The following is a 17,771-nucleotide window of genomic DNA, read 5'->3' as shown; positions in this document are numbered from 1 at the left end:
TAAATTCCTTATGTTCGGTTTTTTATCTTTATTATGGAGTTATATGCCCATTTTCATTGTATTCTATGAAAACGTTTGCAATATAAAACTATTCTGAATAATTCGAATCTATAATAATTTTCTGTGGTATGCTAATTTTAGCAGCTTGCAATATCTTCTTCCTTTTTATAAATTTCAGTTCTTTTCCTCTTACTTATCACTTCGTTGTCTTCGTTCATTATCACTACGTTTCTTTGTCTTATCATCATTGGCTTAAAAAAGCTATTGGTAACCACATCAGCTTATATAGATTATTAGTTTTTTGTTTTCATTTGTTGGCTTTTAGTGGACAAAAAAGAAAAATAAGCTCGTCAAAATTTCCCGCAAGGGCTTAATGCAAAATTACTCTCAAATAAAACGTAAGCTAAATATTCACATCCCATATTTCCCATTGTCCCCCTCAAACGTGTTACTATCATCACGCATAAAGCAATTACCCATACCCACATATCACTGAATGAAATGGAAATTGGAAAACGCTATATGCATTTTGTAGCGTCCGTCACTATGCAAAACCACATATCCCAACCACCACCACCACACACACACCATCATTACCTTCATACCTTTCCAGTCTAAAGCGTCCTGTGTCTTTTTTTCTCTGTGTGTGTCACTTTCCCCTCCACCTGTGTTTGCATAATTTAACATTGTTTTTTTTTTTTTAATAAAAAAATTACACAATTTCTAATATTTTTTCTTATCTCCACCGTTCTTTTTTGCAACACCGAATGACAAATAAAAATAAAAAAACTCACACAAACACGCACACCAATAATGTGATAAACAAATAACCGACTTTTTGAATTGAATTTTCTTAAAAACAAAATCATAAAATATCGAACAACCTGATTTTTATAAAAACAACTCCCTCAATGAATTCATTCTCAAACAGAGCTCTAAATCTGGAAGCAAAACTTCAATGAAGAGGGATCCTCATTATGAATATAAGCAAATGATAAATGAAATGGAAACGCAGAGCAGTGAGCACGACGAGGAGGAGGAGGAGGAACAGGTAGCCTCAAATAAAGTCAAAGTGGAGCCGGTCTATATCATAGATGATGATGACGATGAGGACGACGACGATGATGATGATGACGACGATGAGGAGGATGGAGAAGAAAATCAAGACGATGACACCCTATCACCCTCAACACCAGCCGGTGAACATCTGGATACCGATTCAGATTTTTATGAAAGAAATCGTCCTGCTCCACGTTACACAAGCGATTCGGAAAGTGATAGCCAAAGAATACACAAGGCCAGACTTCAAACTGCTTCCGGGCGCAGTACACCAGACCTTTCCTCTTCCAACTATGGCGGTCATCATCGTAAATCTGTTAGCTTTGACCTCAGCGGTGATGAACGATCCAAATCCGACTATGAGCGGTCCAAGACTCCAGATTATTACAGCTCAAGGCACTATGAATCCGAACAAGAATACAATCCCTCAAGGCTGCCACGTAAGGGAATTTTACGTGCCACCAGTCCTTCGTCTTCCAATAATTCTTCTTTGGAGAAGAAACGCCCCGAAAAACTGCCACCCTTGGTGCCGACAGTGGCCAGAATAAAGGAGATCGAATCCCCTGTGGTACAGCGAGCCATTTCACCTTCACCCTCACCAAATTACGCTAGCGGTGGTCGTATGGCCAGCCCACCACCACCTGCCGAAAAGGTCTTGGTCTCCTCTGAAATAGAACGGGATAATCCCTTCCGCGAGGCGTTCTTAGATAAAAATCGCACCGATGAGTACACAGAGATTGCCAAGGCCATATCAAAGTCACCACGTTCGCCCAGAGAGAATTATTTCTTTGGTTCCAAATCCGGCTGGAAATCCAATGAAGACCTTTTGAAAGCGGAAAGGATTTCCAGTTCCTCAGTGCAATCCAAATCAACGGAGAATCTTTCCACACAACCCTTACGAAAACCACCACCTCCACCCCTTATGCCAAAGCCGAAATTGAAAAAAGCCGATCTAATGCATAATTTTGCCTTGGAAAGTTTTCAGAATACTGATGTTGGTCATGGCGATTTTGCGGTATTTGAACATGATCCCACCACCAATCAAATACACGAGGTGACCAGGCCATCAACACCGGGTGCCAAGCTACCGGTAAGGGTTAAAACACCCAAAAGTCCCACCCCAAGACCCAAAGATAGTCCTCCTCCACCACCGGTAAATTACGCTACATTGCCTAAACTTCCACCAAAATTGCAGCCGACGCTGGGCACTAGCGAGGAATCCCAATACATGGAAGTTTTGCCACCTCTGCCGCCACCAGTGCCCACTCTCTATGCGGTGCCGTCCATAGATGAGGTACCACCGGCCCAACGCCGTCCAGCTGACTTCATACACGAAAATTCACCGGACAACATTTTGGTTAGCGAAGAGGAACATCGCACAATTTTACTGCAAGAGAATGAGCTAAGGAACCAATTGCGTCGCTCGACAGCAAATAAAACCCATGTTCCCGAACTGGGTGCACCCCATGAGAAAGCCCCACCAGTGCCCAGCGGCAGCAGTCAGCCACAACATCAGCCTCAACGTCATATGGTAAATTCCCTAGCCGATTCAAATGAAGATCTAGATTTCCCCCTACCCCCTCCCCCATCCCTTACCGAAATTCCCATATCCTATGCCACACTTAAGAAAGATTTACCCCCACCACCTCTACAGCCGGCAGTAAATGGTGAAGATGACAGCCCCAATACTAAGAATGCTAGTGAAAGTGGTAATACTAACAAAGAAACTATTTCCACATCTTCTTGTTCTCCCTCTTCTTCTTCTTCTCCTTCTACTTCTACTCCCTCTAATCATGCTGCAATCCAGCAACGTTTGGATTTAACAAGTTCAGGGTCCAATGTAACGTCGATGACAGTGCCGGTGCCAGTAACACAAACCACCACTACCTCAGCTCCCACTGTCCTACCACATAATCCCTTGTCGCCAACACAAATCTTTCCCACAGCTCAAATATTACCGGTGCAATATTCGAATCTGCCCCAACCGCAGCAGCCAAGTGCTGCTCATGTCTTGGCCCCGGGACAGTCGATAATAGCTTTGGGCGGCGGTGGTTATGTGCTGCTGCCACAGGCTGTGCTGGCAGGTGTAAGTGCAGGTGCAACCGCTGCTGCACCCCTATTCATTCAGCAACAACAGCATACGCCACAGCTGCATATGCATCAGCAACAAATAGTGGTGAGTGAAGTCAATGAACAGCAACAAAAACAACAAGAACAGCCACCAGAAAAACAACAAAACCAAGCATCCCCCAGCAATGATGTTAAGCACTCTCCCAACGCGAACACAAGTCCTCCTCCACAAAACGTCGCCACCACTTCTGGCAATAACAAAAACCATTCCCCCACAGCAACAACACCAAAACCAAATGAGGTTAGAAATCTTACCTCTCCACCCACCCCCTCGTATAGTGACTTGAAATTCCCCAGCATTTCTGACCTCTTAGATCACAGCACTGCAAACAATTATCAAAATACCAGCACCGCAGGCATGGTAAACTTCTCCTCCACATCATCCTTTTCCATAGATTCGTCAACATCTTCGCTACATCGCCGCTATAATTCGCAAACATTAAATGCGGCCACCTATTATGAGGCGGAGGGTTGTAGCGAAGATATTTATGCCACGATTGAAGAGGAGGCCATTTACAGCAACACATCCTTTTTCGATTCTCGACGTAGCAGTGACACCTCGCTAAATTGTCGCACCTCAATGTCGCCACCACCACCCCCTTTACCACCCAAACGTCCTCAAAAGCCCATTCAGAAATTGCGTAAAGCCCCGGCGCCACCAGCAGCTGCTGCTGCTAACCGTTCTCTTAAATTGCGTTCCCAGTCCCAGCCACAATTAAGCTTAGCAGCCGAGAATCAAGCGACAAGCGGTCGTCAACGGCCAACAGCTTCAATGGCAACGAGTGGCAAGGAGACAACGGTTTAGGAAATTTCTTTCAATTTGGTTTCCTATTTTCGTTGTTGTTGCTGTTTTTCACTTTTTCCCTCCTTTACCTCCTCTTCCGCCTCTTGGACCTTATCGTCGTTTCTGTGGTTAGTGGTTAGATTAGTCAGTTCACTTGATTTTCCAAATGTCAAATTAGAGTATGTTGAAAGAGATCGAGGCAGATTAAGGGTGGTCGTTGTGGTGAGTGTGTTGCGGGGTGGGATGCAGGGAGGGAAAGAAGTTGGGTGACATTTAGAAAAATCTGTCATTAGTTTGTGTTAAGCCAGTCGCTTTAATTTGGTTTTATTTCAGTCTAAATGTTGTAAGCCAACTTTTTTCTGCATTTTTTGTTGTTTTTGTTATTCAAACCCACAATTATTTCGAAGGCCAGGCGACGTGGCAATTGCTTGAAATTTTTATTAGCTTTCTCTACCCAATAATTTGTCTCGGGCTTTTTGTGTCGTTTTCCTTTTTTTGCATTTTGTTAGTTTGGGTTTTGTCTATTGTCGTTTGTTTGCTTGTGAAAGGAGACAGTGTGCGTTATTTGAATATGGGCAGTAATTCGGGAAATTTTTCAAAAAAATAGTTTTTTTACAGGACTAGAAAATACAAAACATTTGCATTTCCATAAAGTCCATATACGTTGACATGAGTAGTGACGAAGGGTCTATATTTGAAAGTTGAGAATATTATGAAAGTTGAGAATCTACAGATTTCTGCACCGTATCACTATTGCTCAGCACAAGAATCCCGCCATCTATGTTCCAGACCGAATATTTTCCAATACTAGTAGCGCTATCTATGTGGGAGCGGCAGGATTTTTTAATTAACCTGTTGTATTGTCTTTTTCTACAAGCTGTTCGCACAAATTTCAAACCATAATGCTATGGTCAACATGAAAAATACCGCCATCTATGTTCCATTTGCTTCGATCTAAGTGGTAATGAAAGATCCAAATCTGATTATGAATGTTCAAAATCTCGAAATTATAACAACTTCAGGTAGTATAAATCTGAATAAGGGTAAGGCCATCTTTGTTTCACAGCGTATACTTATCAATACGAGTAATGCTATCCACGCGTCAGGTAATTAACCTGTTGTATATATTATTATGGCCATCTATGTTCCAGTTAGAGGGTCAGTAGTTTTCAATTGTATTTTGTCCGAAATTCTTAGACATTATGTTATGGTCAAATTTAAGTAGCTTCCTTCTTTGAGCAGGAATTCGAACATGAATGCCATTGTGTATGTTTCATGCAGGATACTTTCAAATTGTACCAACTCCACCTATGTGCCGCTCTTTGTATCATATTTTGTCTTCGAAATTCTCACACAAATTTAAACTAATGTGTTATGTACGAAATAAAAATACCTCCTTTTTTGTACTATGAATCCGAACAAGAATACCTACTTCCTTCCAGTAGAGCCATCTACTTTCAGATCAGGAATTTGCAATTGATGTTTTGAGCAATTATGTTGTAGTCAAAATAAAAGTGCCTTTTTATTGAGTAGGAATTCAATGAATCTGAACAAAAATACCTCCATCTAGTTTCAGATGGACATTTTTTAATCTCAGTAGAGCCATCTATATTCTAAATTTGTCATTCACCTGTTGGACCGTATTTTGAGCAATTATATTATGACCAAAATAAAAGTTCTTTCGTGTTTAATTAGGAATTCGAACAAGAATACCACCGCCACAGGAGGCGCCATCTACATGCCAAGTTAAGACCCGTCAATTATATCGTTATATCACGTTATGTCTTTAAAATTCCCACAAAAATGGTTGCAAACATTAGGTTATTTTGAAATAATGATACCTTCTTTTTTATACTATGAATCCGAATAAGAATGCCATCGTCTATGCTCCCAGCTGATAATTTTCACTTTCAGTAGCGCCACCTATATATCAGTTGAACCTGAAGAAAAAAAATGTTGATATTAAGAATTTGAGATCTACCTTCAACTTCTTTTTGTTTCCAAAAAAATTAAAATTTTTTAACAACATTCATAAAATAACATTTTGATCGAAATATTTTCTATAGCATACATTCAGGTGTGGAAAGGTCTTAAACCCTTAAGCTATGACTAAAAAGAAAAATGTCTTTTTAAAATCTTTTCTGGGGTTTTACAAAGCTACTGAAATGTGCTTTAGAATTAATCGGGTGTTTTGGAAAGTCATCTTTAACCTTTCACAAATTCCATGATTTTTTTGCAAGATCAGGTCGGGTTTTTTTAAAACATAATCTTGCGAAAGTAGGGCAATTCATACTTAATTTGTTTAGTTTATGTTAATAAACACAGCGCCCTCTTAATATTGACAATTTTGTACTGGGTAATCGTCTGGCTGTTATAAACTAATGAGCATACTTTCAGGAGTGAAAAATTCGTACTAAACATTTTAGCGGTTAAGAATGAAGGCGCCGTTTTTATATTTTGTGAATTTCAGAAAAGTGCTGAAATATAAATTAATTTGATTCGGGTTAATTGGAAAATCTCTTAAAAATTTGACAAAAGATATACTTTTCAATGCACTATGTTTTATGAAAAGCGCCATGTTGATATTGATAAGTGTTTCTCCGATTATTACACTCTTTGAACTTAGGTTTTGAAAAAGTCCTGTTGGACAAAATCCATGTTTTTCTTTTTCATTGTGAAATTGTGAAGAGCGCCATCTTGATATTGATAATTATCTACCGGATAATTATATGCGTAATGGAACTTGATGGACTTGAAAACTTCAGCAGCAAAAGAGAATGATGAATAAATTAAAAATTATTATCGAAGGTCGGTAAGAAAATCTGGTAAAAATCTATTTCAGCGTACTTTTTGTCGAAAAATACATCCTCAGATAGATTTTTGCAAATTTCTCTAAAAACTTTACTTAAATTAAATTTGATTTTTTCTGCGAAGTTGCTTAATAAGTCTGGGTCTTCAAGATTCATCCAGGAAATTATCAAAATCAGGATGGAGCTACGATATTGGCCATTCGTACAGTACTTAATTTTATAATCTCAACTTCGACAATTCTGCAGCACTATTGACATGTAGGTGGCACTAAAACATTTTAATTTTTCTGTCCTTTTGTGATAAATGCGCTTAGGACTATGTAATAAAAAAAAACTGAATAATGTGTTTAAATTTGATGCAAGAACAAATAAGTAGAGGTATTTAATTCAAGAAGACCAATTTTGAAAGTAGATGGCTCTCTATCGACCGAACAAGTATGGACAGTAGTGTTTTGTTCGACACCAAATGAATACGGTTCTCGGTTTAAGTCCTGATTAGTTGTGGACATCGAATACTTTTTGGATGATAATGTATGTATTTATATTAAGATCGCCTTACCTATCAAAATTTCGCACTCTCTTCACTGGCAAATAAACTAAAACTTTTCCCTGATTATTTCCGTAATTCGCCATTGAGCCTTTCTCTTCCCCCATCACTGGAGTAAATACCACCACTATTATGAGTATAAATGAACTGGTTGTCATTTCAAATGCAAACCAATGACCCTTCTAATGGTTGGGTGATTTTATCACTTTTTATAAAATATTTTGAGTTTAATTTTTTTGTGTTGTGTGAGTCCAAAGCTTAGGTAATCCCCTGCTATCTCTTTGGCCGACACTTTTTAAATGACTATTTAAATTTGGCCACTGGGAATTTAAATATTTTATGAAAAAAATGAACTTAAAAACTGGCAGACACTAGAGGCAAAATGTGGCGGCGACGTCGTTGGCTAAATTAAGTAAACTGAAAAAAAAGAAAATTCCCCACAAAAAGAAATTCAGTATTGCCATTGGCAGCATTTGCATAAAACTACAAAATAAAAACAACAAAAATTTTCTTAAACAAATTATAATAAAGACAATGGGGAAATGGAAGAAAATGCAAATATTTATAGGGAAGAGGAGGAGGAAAGTCCCTGTGAAATGGAAGCTGTCTCTTGCTATGGTGATGACGTTTACATTTTTCAATGTGTAATGTAAATTGGTTTTGTATTTCTTGTTGTTGTGGTCTGTTGAAATGCCAAATGGCCAACCGAAAAATCTCCGTGAACTGACACATTGTCAATATGTTTTGATTAAGCATGTTTTTTTTTTGTTTGCGTGGGAAGTTTTTTCTCTTTCTTTTTGTTTGTCAGTCCTGTTTTTATTATTATTTTTTGGATCTTGATTTTGTTTGGCATCTTATAATGACCTGTTTAATAATTAAAATGCAAATTATGTTTTAGTAAATATTTTTTCTCGCTCTGGTAATTTTTGTTTAAAAAATGTAATATTGTTGGACTGTTTGGTTGCATTAACAGGGTGTGTTGCCAAGTAGTGATGGGATTTATGAAAATTTATAAAGAAACTTTGATATTTAGATGTTCTGACTATAGGTTTTATAATTTCTACCAATGCCGCTGTAGCACCTGGAAATATTCATTCAACACCTTAAATATTCTTGAAATTCTGAGACGATATTGGCAGGTATATCTGTTTAGGTGCAATTTTTTATCGACCTTGGCATTACAATCCAAGTTTTTTACAAGACTTCGTATATGATTTTAAGAATATTAATGGCAAAAGTTTAATTTTTCCACCAAACTATTTGCAATTTGGCACTTGGTTTAGAATATTTCGATGTTAAAGTGACAATATAGACTTCTTATATCATGACCAACTTATGGCTGTGCCTTCCGATATTTTAAATGTGGTTTTAAGCCACATTTTCCGAAGGCACTATAACATTGCCTTTTGGCATATTCAATGTAGCCCCAATTTTGGTATTTCATAGTGGTAACTTAATCAGGAGCAAAGAGCAAACAAATCATTAAAATTGCGGAGTTTTTCATTTTTACCTTTTATTTGAAAATCCCAGAACATTTTTAAGGTATTCTAGGAGATTTGGCTATAATTTAAACTTTTGCAAAATAGACAGGTAAATAATTGGAATATCTCCTCGTAAAAGTGACGATATAGGCTTTCTTATATCATGGCTGTGCCTTCCGATATTTTAAACGTGGTTTAATGCCACATTTTCCGACGGGACTATAACATTACCTTTTGGCATATTCAACGTAGCCCCAATTTTGGTATTAGGTAACTGAATTAAGAGCAACGTTTCTTGCAATTATTACATTTCCAAAACCACCTCCATAACTCAATCCCGAACACCAACAGAGGCCTCAATGATATTGAGCACCATCTGTACACCCAATACCAAATGTTAACAAATAAAGTATTATAAAGAACTTTTCGTACAATTATCCCAAATACCAACAAATCAAATTTTGAAAATCCAGTTCTATTCCTTTAGCTAATTCCAAATGTAGTACTATTAGTACTTTTCGTAAAAATATTGTACACAATTCCAAAACCACCTCTATATGTCCACTATCTGTTCACCCAATTCTAAATTGTGCAAAATATAGTACTATTTACTACCTTTCGTACAAATTTCGGAAACCACCTCTTTATTACAAACCAAACAACAAAAGGGTTCGCAATACAAAATCCAAAATTCCAGCTTCATCCGTCCAATCTAAGTTAAACTGTTCCAAATTTAGTACCATTTAGTACAGCCTTTGGCACTATCCGTTCACATAAAACCAAATGGTAGCGTTTTACAGGTTTAGTATCAGTTTAGAACTAATCCCAACCTTAAATTTCGAATTTCCCAAAACCTGTGACTCTTATTTCAGAATTCTAGCTCATTCCATTTATCCAACAAAAGTATTCAATTTTAAGTTCATTTTAGTACTTTTCCTACCCTTTTAGTACGAATTTCCAAGAACCCAGCCTAATCACCAAGACTGCCTTCGTGCAAAATTTTAAGATTCTTCAGCACTTCCGTCTGGGCGTTGATCCTAAGTCAGTCAGTCAATCAGTTATTTCACTATTCTTTTCTGAATATAGATTTGAGGTCGAATGCCATTGGTATAAATCTGCCGGGAAGTCTGAGTCTTTCTAAAAAATGACGGTAAGTTTTGGGGCTCAAAAATAAAACCTTTTCATTTCCGCTTAACTTGTATTCCACGTGGGAAAGAGAAATGGCCTATAACGAATTGTCAAGGCTGTAATTGTCGATATACGAAATCTGGCTGTTTCTTTTTACGGACACTCGACTGGGGATATTATTTTGATCCCATCTAACTTATCCTTTCGATATAGTCTATATGGCCCGACAAAGAACGTTTTTCATATTCAAAATTGCTCACATGGTAGAGTTTTTTAATAGCATTACCCGGCAAATTCTAGGCTTGCTACAACATTTTCATTATCATTTCAAAAATCTGGCTGTTCCGCTGTCTTACCCAACTATTGGTGGCGTGCTAAAATAATATTGGATTTAATTATTTTTGGTCCGCTCCAAATCTGTAACAATTTTTCGAACATTCCAAAACGAAAAATTAAAAAAGCAACAACAACTCTCTAAAGATGGTATCCAAGTAACTGAAAGTTTGTAATGAATGAGGCTGACTTAGTTTTAAGTGTTGTTGTTTTTTTAATGACCAAACGACGACCAACCTAGAAACGAAATAACGAACGACTAAAAGAAAAAGGAAACAAGTGTTCTTGTTTAAAGATATCTTTTTATTTTTGATTTCATAACGCCAACTACAAAAACCAACAACAGCGACACCAAAAAAAGGATGGACAAACCTTCCCGGGCTGCCACCCTACAAAGGAAGTTGCCTTGGGAAAAGTTTTTACATTAAAATTAAGAGTATCTTTCAAATGACTTTTGCCCTTTTTGATTAGATGTTGATGGTTCACCTTACACAGTTTTTTGCTGTTGTTGTTTGTTGTCCTCTGTTTGTTGCGAACATTCCTTAATCTAAACTTAGCTTTAATTTAAATAAATAAGTATGGAAGCTGGCGTTTTGAAATGAACCCCCGAAAAACGAAAGAAGAAATTATAATAATTAAAAGAATGACGAAGTCCTCACACCCTTCACACAAAATTTTTATGACATACAAAATTTTCCAAATTCTTTGCCATTGAAAATAACTTGGTTTAAACTTAAACACAAACATTTTTTTTAGTATTTTTGACATGTATTTGTTTATATGAGTATTCCCTGTATTTTTTACATGTATGTAGTTTATTCAAAAAAAAAAAAAAAAAAAAAAATAAATAAATAAATAATTTTTTGTAGTTTTAGTTTGTAAAATTTTTATTAACATTGTTTCATTTATTTACTCTTAGTTTGTACACATTTCACTTTAACTCAATCCCCTGCCCAACCTATCCCTAATTACTTTGTTGCATTTTTTGCTCCATATTCCCTAAATCTCTGAATACCAACCATCCATCCAACCAACCAGCCAAAGACCGAGTGTTAGTAAATAAACTTTTATTTGTTTTAAGTTTTGTTTTTTTATGATTTTAGTTGTTTACAAAAAATATATATACATACACAACAAAAGAAAAGCAAAAATACATTCAAAATCCTTTAACAGTTTTAGTTGTTTTTAATTGTTGTTTTGTGCATTCCATCTGCAACCCTTTGTGAATGGAGTAAAATGACCCATTTGGACACAGAACTAGTGATGAACTATAAATACTAGTTATATCACAAAGAAATTTGATCTAGAATAATTCATACTATGAAACTTTTCCCAAAACATGAAGTATAAAGGGGAACTTTTGACTCGAATGGGATACGTGCTAAATTAATAGTAAAAAAGCAAAGATCTAATTTTCACTTTTGGTACAAACATTTTGAATGTAATTTTCATAAAAAAAACTACTGAATCTACATATATGGCTTATTCTGAGATTTATAGAGAAATTTTGTGTAAAATATTTGTTTTTTTTTTGACAGTCTTTGCCTAAAATGAAATTTTATGTTACTTTAAGGTGATAAGTCGGAAAAAAGTCGGAGGAAAAATTAATAATAATATTTTAAATTAGTTACAAATATTTTCGGCATTTTTAGAGAACATTGATGCAATTTTCTATACACGTTGGAAATTGAGATTTATTTTTTTTGGTGACTTTGAGTAAAATGTGATGAAGAATATTTTTGTCTTTTACATCATCTTTTTAGAGGCATGTTTTATTGGAGATTTTTGCAAAAACTCACACAAAGTACGGCTTAAACCTTAAATTTTACGTCCGGAAATTCACTCCACTTGGGCTGATATTACTTGCACAATGAACCCGAAATCGGATTAAGAATATATATGGGAGATATATCTGAATCTTTGCCGTTCTCGTAAAAATTTGGCAAAGGCATTTCCGAGCTTAATAACATATCTGGTACCAAATATCATTGATGTAGAATGCATGTTACGAATTTGAGAGACTTAAACACCAAATCGCATGTAATATATATAGGAGCTATAGCTATATCTGAACCGATTTTCTCCGAATTCGATGTACTTGCTTCTAGACTGAATTTGGTTATATAGGGTGAGAAAAAAAAACTGCAAAAAAGTCAAACAACATAATTTTTACATTTTTTTTTTAAATTTTATTGAATGAAAGCAAAAAATTTCGGAAATAGCATCAAATTTTAGAATAAGTTTAGATTTGTTCGAATTTTTGCTCTGCGGTATTTTGGCCCATTCCCGGCGAAGCGCTTGCTTTAGGTGATCGACACTTTGGTATTTTTTAGTGCCAACCATGCTTTCCAAAACACTCCAGACACTATATTCCAACGAATTGGTATCCGAAGATTTTGATTATCATTGTGCGCTGGAAATGAAGCGAGGAACCTAATTTGTAACCATTCTTGGGTGGCGCGTGATAAGTGCGCTGCTGCTGAGTCCTGTTGGAATGGCCAAAGTCTATGGACAAAATGTTTGTGTGCCCAAGCCTTTAATACACCCTCCAGAATATTTTCGCGATAATATTCGGAATATATTCTGATGCAACGGTCGATTAATAAGAGCGGAGAGCGACCATCGGCTGTTATGGCGGCCCCCTCCACCGCCATGGCCGGCGCTTGAGTTCTGGGGGCCAACGGAATGTGCACATTGTCAGTTGACACGATAATTGTGTTTGTTTACAAACTGCTTAACAACGAATGTTTTCTCATCGGAGAAAACCATGAGAAATTTGGTAGTTTACCACTTTCGGCCAAGCGAAGCAACTCTTTAGCTCTTTTGAGTCTATTTTCTTTCTGTTGGGTTGTAATTTCTTGCACTTTTTGGAATTTCAATGGCTTTACCCAATCTCATTTTCCGAATGGAATATTGCAATTTGTTCAGCTGACGAGCCATTATTCGGCCACGGCGACTCGGGTTGCGATCAAGTCGCTTCTTTACTTTTCGAGCCATTTCTTTTGATATTGCTGTTTTCTTCCGTCCACTTCCTTGAGACACAAAGGATTTATTGACATTTAAATTCTGGAGTGGTCTAACGATAGCCACTTGAGGTTTTCCAGCCAAATATAAAAAAATAATAGTATCGCGCTTGATTCCCATCACGAATAATTTTTTTTCATTCTCACCAAAATGTTGTTGTTCGCTTGTAAACAATATAATGAGCTATCACTGGAATAATTTTAACATCTGTCGGACGAGTAGCTTAAAAATAACAACAGTCTGAAGTTTGTTGCAGTTTTTTCATCTCACCCTGTATAGTTTGTAATGTAAAAAAGTGGCATATAATTGTTTTGCTAGGAAGGCATAACTTCGTCTCCTGGATAACCTTATAAATTACCTTTGGTCTACATGGTAAAGCATTCAAAATCAGGAAAATCACGGAAAAATTATGTTGCTTATTTTGCCGCCGAGAATTAGTAGGCCTTAGCTTATACCACTGACCGTAGCTTATAGCACTGGTAAGTTTTTTACAACCAAAAGGACTGAAAGAACATTTTATTGGAGCTGCTGATGTAGTGGAATTAGAAAGAATTGATTTATCTTTGGAATGAAAATAAGGACGCAATCCTTATTTTCCAAGTAACAAAAAATTTAGAAAAAAGTCGTTTTTTTTTGTAATTTGAGAAAGTAAAATAATCCATTTTTTTTAATTACTGGTAATGTTCAAAACAGTTTGTTTGCACTACTTTATAATAACATAGATGGCTTACAATTCTTTTCAAATTTATTTTATATTTCCAATTTTCACTTCACCTCGATAAGTTTGCTATACTTTTACATGCATATGTAGAGTACATACACATGTTTATTTTATTTTTTATGTAAATTTATTATTTGTACACAAAAAAAAGACACATTCGTTATTTCTTCTATTATATTTAGTTTTTATTTGTTTTACAACTTTTCATATATTTTTGAAAATAGACGGACAAACGAACATCATCATCATCATCACCAACAGACGACAGACAGTAGCACAAATTTGGCTAGTTAACAACAATATTTTGATTATTTCTTTGCACAAATATTATTATTTTTATTATTAGTTTTGCACCAATTGATTTACAAAAACAACAGAAAAAAGCGTATGCATAAAATAAATGAAAAAATAGTTACAAGAAAAAAAGTATACAACACGTAGTATATTCGTGTTTATCTTTTTGTTTTATTAAAAAAAGAAAAATAAAATTGTATTTAATTGATTTTTAATTTATTGTTTAACAGTTATGTAAAATTAAAAAAAAAATCTAACAAGTTCTTATACATAAACCAGTTGTTTTCTTTTGTGCCGTCCTATTTTTTCTTTAATAACAAAAAACATATGTGTGTGTTGTTAATTTATTTATTAGGTCCCCAAAAACCCTCAGAAAATGTTGATCATTGTTTAAGATTTTCACGAATTTTATTTACTTGGCATTTTTTAAAAAACTGAAATTAGTAAGAAATGAGATAGACTTATGATATTTAAATAATTTCGACCCTTCATACTTTTTTTTTTGTTTGGTACATCTTGATTTATTTTCCTCTTCTGTTAGATATGGCTAAAGCATTCGAATAAGCAATGTGCGTCTTTTGAACATACTATAGAACTCGCCATATTTGAGATAAGGTTCTGAAACTAAGTAGTAGCATAAATATTACTCTGAGATTTCTTGGTATTTGAAACATGAAATGTCAGTGTATGTAATATAAAAAATATTCCGCTTTTTTGCTACTTTAAGGCATCTTTACAATTTACAACAAATTTGGCTTTAGTTAACCTTTTACGGGATGTCAGTAAATAGTACGTTCGGGGTTGAAGAATTTTGAACCAACCAAATTAGTTGTATTTTGGAGATTTTAGTTGTAAGAGGTGTCAACCAGAACTTTTTTTGTTTAGTATTTCGAAAGTTTAAACTCCAATTTTTAACAGATTTGGAGGTAATCTGGCCATTTAGGTTTTCATTGAATGAAAATTCGACATAGAAAATTTCACATTTTGAAATAAGACTCGTATTGAGATATCGATCGATTCCAGTTGCTTTGAAGTTCCCTGTCACATTTTCCAGCCAAAATGGTGAAAAATTGATAATTTGATGTGAAATTTAATAGGTAGGGGATATCTTCCAAAAAAATATTTAATGAAGTTTCAGAATTTCGAATAGACTCCATAGAACCGTATCTTTAGTTATTGGAAGTTTCAAGAGCCTACCCAATTTTTTTAATTGTATGCTCACTCATAGCAATTGCTATTCCGTCATTCTTATATTGGAATACTTGCTATTCGAATATTCCCATACAACTGTTTAATCATATTTTAGCGATACCTGTTATTAGCTATCAACCTGTTGGTTATTTACTCACAACTGATAAGATAATTTCTTATCTACAATTGATGTTATATGGACACAGGTGTTATGCTTTCATAAAATCATTAATATATTGGTTAGGCTATGTTCTTATCAGAAGAAAAGCATATTCCTACAGTGACATCTGGTTGTGAAATTTCAAATCAATAGAGAGAATAATAATAATTTTCAAAAAAGCGTTTTTTCTTTTCACCACATTTTATCTGTCAAAGTGGTTGCTTTTTATATACGATTGATAAAATAATTTTTTATTCTTATGGCACATAGTGACATCTAGCTCTGAAATTTGGAATACATAGAAAGAAATAAGTAACGTATAGTTGTACCTGTAATATGATTTTCCCAAAGGTTCTTATGTTTTCCTATTATGGCCTAACAAACAAAAGCCATGTACATTATTAGAAGTAACAAGTAAAAAAGCCGTAAGTTCGGCCGAATATAGTTATCTTTATATGGGGGCTATGCCAAAATGTGGACCTGCACAGACAATTTTCTGTCTTAGGGTGTAGCATCCGTTACGAACTTCAAATACCAAATTTGAAGCAATTCCGGTGAAAAATGTCGGTAAAATCATCAAAATACCGAATATCGGGAATATGAATACTATACCGTGATGAATACTATAGCCTATGACAGAAAATTGTCTGTGCAAGTCCACGTCTTCGTATAGCCCCAATATACGAAGACGTGGACTTGCACAGACAATTTTCTGTCATAGACTATAGTATTCATTACGAACTTTAAATGCCAAATTTGAAACATTTCCGTTGCATAATGTCGTTAAAATCATCAAAATATCGAATATCGGGAGTTATCATTATATTAGGGCTATACGTAGACGTGGACCTGCACCGACAAATTTCTGTCGTAAGCTGTAATATGCATTACGAACTTCAAATACCAAATTTGAAACAATTCCAATGAATAATGTCGCTAAAATCATCAAAAAAACGAATATCGGGAGGTGCCGTTAAATGGAGGCTATACGAAGGCGTGGACCTGCACCGACAATTTTCTGTCATAGGCTAAGTATTTATTACGAACATCAAATACCAAATTTGAAACATTTTCGGTGAATAATGTCACCAAAATATCGAAAATAGGGAGGGGGCTATACCAAAACAAGGACCTACATGACCTACATTTTTAATACCAAAAGTTTTACAGACATTATATACATTTAAGTAACATTTTATCAATCTACTTCATTTCATTCGGAAGTAAGAGTGATTTCCACAGACGGGCAGACAGACGCACTTCGCTAAATCGACATAGACTTTTATTCTGATCAAGAATATATATACTTTATAGGGTCTAAAATGTATATGTCGAGGAGTTACAAACGGAATGACAAACTTAATATATTATTGTTCTTGTAAATATGAAAATCCCTATATGATTTGTTGCAAGTTTTTCTTCTCTAAAATTGTTTGACAAAAAATAAGTGACTTAATTTTTAATCACTTCAATCAATCAATTATTTTCAGTTTTGAATACATTTCCCAGTTGATACCTACTTTTTCTCCCTGCAAATTATTATCAGGGAGAAATTTTTGAAATTCTCGGAATGATTATTCCTGGCTTGGATTTAGAATGAAATAGCATTAAACTTTCAAAAATTTTAATATTTAAACTTCTATTAGCGACATCTATTTACCAGAAATTTGTGAATGTTTTAGCTCCCTCTATGCGTCGACATTATCTTAAAAGTAGAATCCCAAATATATTTTTTTTTCACTCGGACTGGCATTACAGTTCAACAATTCTTGTTTTTGCTCGCCACATATAACTGCATTAAAGATATGTTAGCGACATCTACCTCTTAAAATATTTAATTTTTAGCCCCATCTTTATGTCGATTTAATTACGGTGTGCCATTGTAAGAACTAAGTACTGTGCATTTGGTCTCACAGTACAAAATCAACGATATTATTCTTATGTATTAGACTTGCATTTCAACTTCCGTATCGAGTTTTATGTTCTCCCAATCTATCTCTCACTCTCATATTGCTAAAGTTAATCCATTAAACTTTTATTGTTTCTGGTCGTCGGATTCGTTGAAAACTGATGTCCCGTTTCATAAAGAACCTATGAAAGAGTCCCTTT

At 35.2% G+C, this 17,771-nt stretch overlaps 1 protein-coding gene across 1 annotated transcript in view; it reads left to right on the top strand.

Annotated features, from left to right (window-relative positions):
• Window positions 1-17,771, top strand: part of LOC101895704 (uncharacterized) — a gene marked incomplete in the record, with an annotated part of 445,807 nt that overhangs the window by 330,663 nt on the left and 97,373 nt on the right. Inside the window, 2 exon segments of the mRNA XM_059128648.1 lie at window positions 932-2,590; window positions 2,867-3,235. Of these exon segments, the coding sequence (XP_058984631.1) occupies window positions 932-2,590; window positions 2,867-3,235 (2,028 nt within the window).

This window comes from Musca domestica, unplaced genomic scaffold (assembly GCF_030504385.1).
Source record: "Musca domestica strain aabys unplaced genomic scaffold, Musca_domestica.polishedcontigs.V.1.1 56, whole genome shotgun sequence".
In the NCBI taxonomy this organism is placed as follows: domain Eukaryota; kingdom Metazoa; phylum Arthropoda; class Insecta; order Diptera; family Muscidae; genus Musca; species Musca domestica.
Note: the sequence above shows the minus strand (reverse complement) of the source record. Positions and strands in the feature narration are given on the sequence as shown.